Source organism: Chelmon rostratus, chromosome 14 (genome assembly GCF_017976325.1).
Source record: "Chelmon rostratus isolate fCheRos1 chromosome 14, fCheRos1.pri, whole genome shotgun sequence".
Taxonomy (NCBI): Eukaryota; Metazoa; Chordata; class Actinopteri; order Chaetodontiformes; family Chaetodontidae; genus Chelmon; species Chelmon rostratus.
In genome coordinates, this window is record NC_055671.1 from 19,717,443 (window position 1) to 19,726,152 (window position 8,710).

The 8,710-nt window shown below is 41.5% G+C and overlaps 1 protein-coding gene across 1 annotated transcript; it reads left to right on the forward strand.

Annotated features, from left to right (window-relative positions):
• Nucleotides 1–2,285: 2,285 nt before the first annotated feature.
• On the forward strand, nucleotides 2,286–8,285 carry LOC121617352 (15-hydroxyprostaglandin dehydrogenase [NAD(+)]-like). The gene is made up of 7 exons (XM_041952507.1): nucleotides 2,286–2,484; nucleotides 3,176–3,299; nucleotides 4,027–4,133; nucleotides 4,345–4,441; nucleotides 6,692–6,768; nucleotides 7,102–7,259; nucleotides 7,467–8,285. Exons 1-7 carry the CDS (start codon nucleotides 2,392–2,394, stop codon nucleotides 7,582–7,584), a joined length of 774 nt encoding a protein of 257 aa, XP_041808441.1. The 5' UTR covers nucleotides 2,286–2,391; the 3' UTR covers nucleotides 7,585–8,285.
• Nucleotides 8,286–8,710: the final 425 nt, after the last annotated feature.

Sequence of the window (8,710 nt, forward strand, 5' to 3'; positions counted from 1 at the left end):
GAGCAGAGTCAGTGCTGATATGCTGTCGCTTCCGTCGCAACACATTTTTTTTGGCTGTGACTGAACTCTCTATGCAGACCCTCACTATACTCACTATTGAGTTAACTCTACAGTTACAGAAGCATGCACAGTCTCGCCAAGTTTGCTTTTTAAAACCCTTTAAGCAACAACCCTTTAGGCACACACACACACACACACATACACACATCATCAGTTCACTTAAAGAGTAACTCATACACTGCATATGTACTGTGAATATATTTTACTGTTGGATCATTGACAGAAAGTCAATGAGGGAACCCAGATCAGCACTAAATCAAATAGACTGGTTAACCTTTCGTGTTTATTTATGAAAATAACACCCAGATGTGCAACGCTTTACATTTCATGTGTCTGATATATACACAGCGTAACGGTACAGGAGTAGCACATTAAATATTGAAAGGCAGGCAACTACCAGGTCTTTTGATCCACCATAAAGGTACAGCATAGTTAGTGGTGGTCTTCAGCCTTTTTGGTTGCCTTTATAACCCCTTAGAATCAAGCAGTGTCTCTCTGTGACCCTCATTTTGAGTAAAATCATGCAGATATTTACAGAGAAAGTGAACGAAAATTATCTGGAGCAGTAAAATGTGTTTTTTTCTTTTTCTGATCCATCTTTTAAGTCCGTGGAAAAGCTTTGACCTCCGGGTGGGGAAAAATGATTTAAGGAACACACTTGTGTCCTGAGAGGTATCGTACTTGAAGGTCGTTCAAAGCCAATTAGCAGCAACTTTGGGAACTGAGACACAGAGAGATTCTTGTGAGGAGCTACTCATTCATTCGGAGCAAAATATGAAATTGATTTTTATGAGAACTGTAAAAATGTTTTTAAAAGTTCCCAACTGCAGCAAGATGTCTGCTTTATTTTCCCATAAGGTCTGATGTTTTGTTGATGTGTAAAAATGGCATAGAAGATACAAATTCCATCATTTGAATAAAATTATTCAATAAAAAAAGTAATAATATCATATTTTCATTATAGGACAGGAACCCAACTCCTTCTTTGATACTACCAGCCTACTACTAGTTTGCTACTACTGCTAGTAGCATTTGGCAGAGAAGACGATTAAATTAGATTAAATCATCATTTAGACATAGCACTTTAAAGTTGTCGAATTTTCATTATATTTAAGTGAATTTGGCCTTTTAAAATGACTTAATTTTATTCAGTGTGAAAGAGATATCAGTACAAAAAAAATGCCCTTGAATAGATAGTATTTATCATGTTATCATAAAATATGTAGATACATAAAATTAAAATGACCAGTGGGGGTATCTTATCTATATCTATCACAGGTTATGCCAGAAGTGTAAAGACTGTGATGACTTTAAGTGACTAAATGTATACGAAACAGCCAAGAAGCTGTTGCACAATTACAAATTCAAAACAAATTCAAAATTCTTCCAATTTCTTTCAAGGCCTCAAACATTTTTTGCCCCACCATTATTACAGTAAGATGCAGATCCCACACACCTCCACTGGGCCTCTTAAATACAGGCTTTTAATATGTTTTGAAACTATGAAACAATTTATAGTTATAGAAATTAGTTTTACTTAGTTATTTAGTTACTTATCTTCAACAACAAAACCCATCTTCAGTGTTTCAGCTCCCTCAATTATTGTTAAGCCACTTAAACTCTGATACAGTAGTTTATGGGTCAAACTGACTCCCAAGAAAAGTACATCCAACATATATTTTTAAACAGCGCGTGTTTGGGCTCGGAAAATGTTTTTCCCCGGTACAGTCATTCCAAACTCCGTTTAAAAATGTGTCAGTTTTATGCTGCCTTCTATACAAAGCAGATACGAAACACTCAAATTATAACTAAGTGGTGATAAGTGGAGATGCCAGGAGACGCTCTTAAATTCGGCATTGATGGAATCCACCGGTAGGCTCACGTGTGGCCCACATGGGTAGTTTTGTGATGACAGGTCAAACGAGGATTTTTTTCTTTAACTGGAATACTTGCCTATAGAAACATATGCCGAATTGAAGAGGGCGTCTCAGCGAAGCAAACAAATGCATTTCATTTTACAGCATGCATCTGTATGTGCTAACTTTAAACAAAATGTCACAAACATCTACAGAACATTTCCTGCTTTATTCAAAACACACCGGACTGCATTTATTCCCCTTCCCCACGAAAACTTCTCAACACGTAAGCAACGCGTTTTTTTCACTTTCCGTCTAAGGTTGAACCTCCCTCATGTTTCGACTCGTTTGGTAAATTTTCCTGGTGGGCGGTGGCAGATTAAAAGCACACCAGCGTCTCTCGCTTCATATCTTTTTTATTTCCTGCGGGTCAGGGTTGCCTCACAGCCTCCTCTCCTCTGACTGAGCAGCAGAAATGGCTTTAAACGGTAAAATCGCAGTAGTGACTGGAGCAGCGATGGGAATAGGAAAAGCAATGGTGGAGATACTCCTGCAAAACGGTGCCAAGGTAAAGTTTTGCCTCAGTTGTGTAGAAAAGCCCTTTTGTCTGTGTGACTCTGTGGCTGCAAGCACAGTTTCATTGTGCATCCTTGCAACATATGTAAACCATGCAGACTGTGTATTTTTGCTCAAGTACTGTCTCAAAATCACCTTTGAGGTACTTCCAGGCTACTGTACTTGGGTATTTCCATTTTATGTTGCTCTATAACTCCACTCCACAAAACTTCTAGAGGAAAATGTTGCATTTTTACTCCACTACATTCACCTTTTTGACAGCTGCACTTACCAGTTGTTATGCATATGATTTTCAGCATCCAAATTGCATTGATATGGAGAAAAAGGTAATTTTGGTCTGGGGTCCTTTAAGTTTTTGTTTTCTTATAAAAACTAATGTTGCAGAAATGTTTCAACCCTTAAATCAACTTGTTTCAAGAGTTTTCTTAAGTGAAGAAAAGCCTGATCTACTACTGACTACATGAAAAAACTGGAGGAGATGCATTTGGAAGAAATTTGTGAAGCAGAGGTGTGTTTAATGAAATGTAATGGGAATGCTAGGATCCAGTTACAGATGGTCATACAGTTCATTCAGCACCACTCTGAAGCCATTTCAACAAAAACTGAACAGATTTAATGCAGGACTGTTACATTAGACTGCATTAGGTGGGCGTACCTAACTATCTGAGTGTCTGCACCTGCAGGTAGCCCTCCTGGATGTGAATGAAACTGCAGCAAAGAATTTAATGGAAGCCCTCGAGAAACAGTACGGACAGGAGAGAACTTTGTTCCTGAAATGTAATGTTGAATCAGAGGAGCAGATCAAAGGTAACATGCACACACACACACACACTCGATAAAGAAAAAAGCTGGACTCACATTTACTGACATAAACAAGCTTAGACACACTAATCATGATTGCCAAGTTTTTTGAGATTTAGTTTTGCAACCAGGAGTTTCAATCAACAGGAAGCTGTCAAACTCAAGGATAGTATGCCTTGAGTTAAGACGATCGAATGGCACTAAAGCCCAGGTGCAGAACAACACCTCAGAGTAGTTTGAAGTGCACAGATCCGTTAATTACTGTGTGAGAAAATCTTCTGCTGAGATTTTAAATGGTCATGCCAACATCAGGGAGAAGAAAAACAGGTCAAGGGCTTAATGTGCTCAGACGGAAGTTAAGGTGAGGTTCAAAGTTTATGAACGTACTTACATTGTCCATATTTCAGAAAGTTACTACAGTTAATTAAATCCAATTTCATGTCAGTGAGTGAGAGCTAAAACTGTAGATTATATTTTCTGTTAATTATTTGGGCTATCAAACGTCTGAAAATAGTAAAATTACCATCACAGGTTCCCACAGTTAGAAAGTCTGCAAATGTCTCGTTTTGTCCTACAAACAGTCTGAAGCTGAATTTCTGTTGATCGGGTAATCGATTAATCGTTGCAGCTCTACAGACACCGATGCCACACTAATTAGTTCTAGGTAGGTCGTATACTTTAAGAGAAAGTGCTCCACTTGGTAAACTGCTGTTTTTTTTTTCCATTGCTCAAGCTGCCTTTCAGAAAACCACAGAAACATTTGGAGGAATAGACATCGTGTGCAACAACGCCGGCATCTTGAATGAGAGTGTCTTGGAGAAAACTGTCTCCATAAACCTTGTAAGAAGCAGCAAACTGCATCTGGTTGGGATTATACATTACTTTTACTCGGTGGCACCACACCCACAAGGGAAATTGCACCACAACATGTTGCACTTGCAGTGTTTCATGAAACACATCTTGCACCACAGCAAACAGAAACATTAAGATTTCTTTCTTTTCAGCACTTAGAGTGTAAATTAAGGATTTGGTTAACAATCCTGTGTTGTAGGTGGGTGTCATAAGAGGAACTTACCTGGCTCAGGAGCACATGAGCAAGCTGAGTGGAGGTCGGGGAGGGGTCATCGTCAACACAGCATCCCTGGCAGGTAAAGCCCACGATTTACTACACAAAAGACAACAGTGTTCTTTGGTTTCCTTAAGAAAAAAGAGCACAAAGACATTTGTTTTAGTTAGTTTTGTTTGGTCATACCTGGTCAAACAGTAGTTTACTTTAGTGTATTAAAAATATAAACTCAGAATAGAAAAGTCAGTACAAGTACACTTTTATATTTTGTGCTTAATTTGGAGCATGTTTGACATATACTTTCAAAACGTGCACGTGAATATACTAATTCTGCAGTACTTAAAGTGGTATTTGAAAGTATTTGTAAAAAGTGTGCTTTATTATTGTGAGGAATGTGGGGTTTTAGGACCCAGACGCAGACACGAGGGGGCGCAGGTTCAAATTAACAAATTTATTAAACAAAGAGAAAACCAAGAAAGCCAACTTAGAGTCAGGGCTGAGGCAAAATCCCTCTGGAGGACTAGCAGGAGGCCGAAGGCGGAGGCGGGCTCCCTCTGGAGACCAGTGGCTAAGGTGGAACCTTTCTGGTGGCCAGTGACGAAGGCGGAGCCCTTCTGGAGGACGGGAACGAACGCAGAGCCCCTCTGGAGGTCTGGCAGGTGGCCGACGACGAAGGTGGAACCCTTCTGAAGGCCGGCGACGAAGGCGGAGCCCCTCTGGAGGTCTGGCAGGTGGCCGAAGACGAAGGCGGAAGCCCTCTGGAAGCCGGCGACAGCGTGACAGGAAGCTGGCGACAAGGTAACAGGAAAGGAGGCTGGCAACGAGGCAACAGGACAGGAGGCCGGCATCGGGACAGCAGGGCTAGGAACCGGCGACGAGGCAACCGGACAGGAGGCTGGCGTTGAGACAACAGGACAGGAAGCCGGCGACGGGACAGCATGACTGGAGGCCGGCGACGGGAGGGACTGTGGCTCTGGCTGAGATGGTCACTGCAACTCTGGCACTGGAGGCAACTGAAGCTGTGGCGCTGGGAACGAGGGAAGCTCGGGTACAGGAGGCGACAACAGCAGCAGCAGCTCGTGCTCAGGAGGCGGCAGCTCTGGCACTGGCGGCGGCTTGGGCATAGGAGACGAGGGCGGCTTGGGCATAGGAGACGAGGGCAGCTCGGGCTCTGGAGACGACGGCAGCTCGGGCCCTGGGGACGACGGGAGGCTAGCCAGCCGATGGCTAACCGACACCTTCAGTCATCGTAACCTCTGCTTCCTCGTTGCAGGGGCTGGCTTGATCGCCCACCTTGTTCCCCTGAATGGGGAGCTTTGGGGCATTTCATCAGCGGAAAAGATGATCGTGTTGGCTGGGTATTTGGCTTTAGGCTGGCGCTTCTTTCGGGTGGAGGGTGGCTTGATGGCGAGCCATGTTCCTCGGAACAGGTCTCTCAGGGGATCGTCGTCGTCTGAGCTGAAATCAGAGTCTGCTGGGTACTGGACATGAGGCTGGAGCTTCTTCCCCGAGGAGGGTGGATCGAGGACCAGCGGAGGTCCCCAGTATGGGGCACCCAGGAAATCAAGAGTCAGAGATGGGATCAGAGTCTGCTGGGTTCATTTTTTGGTCAGGTTGTTCTGTCAGGAAGGTGGGGTTTTATAAGAATTATGGTTTGAACCCAGATGCAGACACGAGGGGACGCAGGTTCAAATTAACAAATTTATTAAACAAAGAGAAAACCAAGAAAACCAAAACTCAGGGAACTATGAAGAAGAACACACTAGGGCACATGGGTATAAGACAGGGAGACACAGAACAAACACATGGAACGTGGCATAACTTATGGACAACGACAACACTAGAAAGGCACAAACAAAATGCAGCCATGTTTTTTAAAGCAGGGGGCGGAGTCTGGAAAGAACAATAAAACCAGCAACTGGGGTCATTGACACACTTATCAGACACATGTAATTCACTATAATGTTTATCCAGTCTTGTGAGACACAGCTGTGCCATGTTTGTGTCTCTATCATGAACTGCTGATCTGCACACGGGCAATAACATGAATAATTGGATCAGATGAACAAACTTCTTTACATAAGACAGTAACACAAGTCCATAAAGCATTAATCATGTAATATAGTGTTCATGATTTCTGTGTTTGCCTTTGGGCAATATTTTAGTCAGTAAACCAATAGTTAGACAGCACACGATGAGAAAATGCAACAAATGACACCAGGTGTCGACACTGTTGAATGAAAATAAGACAGAATGCAGACAGGAAGTTTGTGCATCCCTATTAGCCACATTTTTAACTCCAATACTGACTGATCTAACTTGCATCCTACAGGTCTCGGTCCTCTGCTGACCTGTCCTGTCTATACAGCCACAAAGCACGGAGTGGTCGGCTTCACTCGAGCCGTGGCGGTAAGCAAGGTTTTCTTACGACTTCTGTGTGCAAGAATTTGCAGCAGAAATAAAAAACAGGTGTCAATTAAACAGTTTTCCATGTTTGGATAAAGTCTTGCACACATGTAGTGGGATGGATAGATCACAAGCTAGCTAACTTGTGCTAGTCCTTATGATCATCATGGATCCACTAACCTTGCATACCTTGTTTTGCACAGTACAGTACAATAAAAATCGTATAATCTAGGAGCGAGACAGACACAGCAGCTTTTTCCTTTCATTGCTTGTATTATAAACTGTGCATGCGAACATTTGAAACTTAATTGTGTTTATGTGTGTGTCTTTCACCAGGCTGCCTCTGCTGCATCAGGCTACGGTGTAAGAGTCAACGCTCTTTGCCCAGGTTTCGTCCAAACTGAGCTTTTCACCGCTTTTCCATCCAAACTGGGGCAATATTCCCACCTTGCTGACGCAGGCCAAAAAATAGTAGATAATATTGGGATATTAACGTGAGTCTTTACCTCTGAAAAACCTACATTTAGTTCTGGGCTCTGTTAAACCTTTTCTACTGTTTGTTCTGCACCAGATTTGCCTTAATTCCATTCAGAGCATTGATTATTAGTACAAAAACAATCCCATGGAAGCACATTATCATGACCATAGATGATGCTGCGCACATGCACGTTCACTGAAGTAACTGTGCCGTTTTATTTCAGTGTAGCTGAGGTAGCAGAGTCCCTCCTCGAGCTGCTGACAGATGAGACGAAGAATGGAGAGGCCCTCCTGATATTGCCAAAAGGAAAAGAATATGTGACTTTTCCTTCATTGGTTTAGTGACTTTGTGCTTTGTACAGCAGACAAGTAATTTCAGCTAAAATATCTTTCTGCAAATAACATCATGTAATTCTCGTTTGGAGATAATAAATATATTAATGCATAATAAATCAGCAAATATTAAAATGATTTATTTTTGCCTGAGAGTGCAGAGAACTTTATGTGTATTTATCATCATGCTGTTGTGTCCACTGTGTAGTGATCCCTCTTATAATTAAGTTCTACTTTTGAGGGAATTGTCTGAATTAAATTTTAGAATAATGTGCATATTTTATCTTATCTGATTATAATTACTGATGCATTAATGGTTCTTTAATGGTCCAGGTTCTACTTATATCCTGTGAATTTCCCCCTGGGATCAATAAAGTCTTATCTTAGCGTATAATAATACATCATATTCTACTTGTTGGTGATATTTTGAATGATTAATCTGAATCTGCAAAGTAACTAATAACTAAAGGTGTTAGATAAATGTGTCCTGCAGCCTCTGCAGGTGTAGCGTTGACATGACTCTGTTTTAAAAGATCAGAAGCCTAAACGGATAACTCTGGTCTGGCTTGTTGAGTCTGCACTACATTACATAGATTAATTTGATCTGCAGTCAGTTTCCAGTTTAGTTGAATATGAGCATCAGGCGTCAGTGCTCACTTATACCCACAATCCTTTGCATTTTGAGGATGTTTGTGAAACTGCAAATTACTGAAAACAAACAGATGAACGGATGATGATCAGTTTTTTATTTCTTTATTAACATTTGTTTTCATGTCAGATATATAGCTATATAAGACAAACACCAGACAATCGCATCATTTCAGTGTTTGATAAATAGATTTTCAAAATGAATATAATCAATATTGTTTTTTATAAATTGGTCATTTGTCTTTCTATGCACATTGAAACACAGAGGAACATTACAGGATTCAGTCAGAATGCACCTGGTTATGCCGCCATGTATACCGGCCTTGTGATAAGCTAATTCTACAACCTGACAAAATGTGCTTTAAACTTGCTGTACCTGAGCAGAGTGGGCACGATTGATCGCACTGTACCCAGAGACTTAGGTTCTGCGGGGTTGGCAACACATTGTATGTTGCCCCTATCAGAAATTTAATTTGGCCTTCCTCCA

What these genes read in the sequence shown, in the direction of transcription:
- LOC121617352 (XM_041952507.1), top strand. Translation starts at nt 2,392, where the DNA reads ATGGCTTTAAACGGTAAAATCGCAGTAGTGACTGGAGCAGCGATGGGA. An exon ending in ATCAGAGGAGCAGATCAAAG is followed by an intron (nt 3,300 to 4,026) that starts GTAACATGCACA and finishes CCATTGCTCAAG; the next exon opens with CTGCCTTTCAGAAAACCACA. An exon ending in GCTTCACTCGAGCCGTGGCG is followed by an intron (nt 6,769 to 7,101) that starts GTAAGCAAGGTT and finishes GTCTTTCACCAG; the next exon opens with GCTGCCTCTGCTGCATCAGG.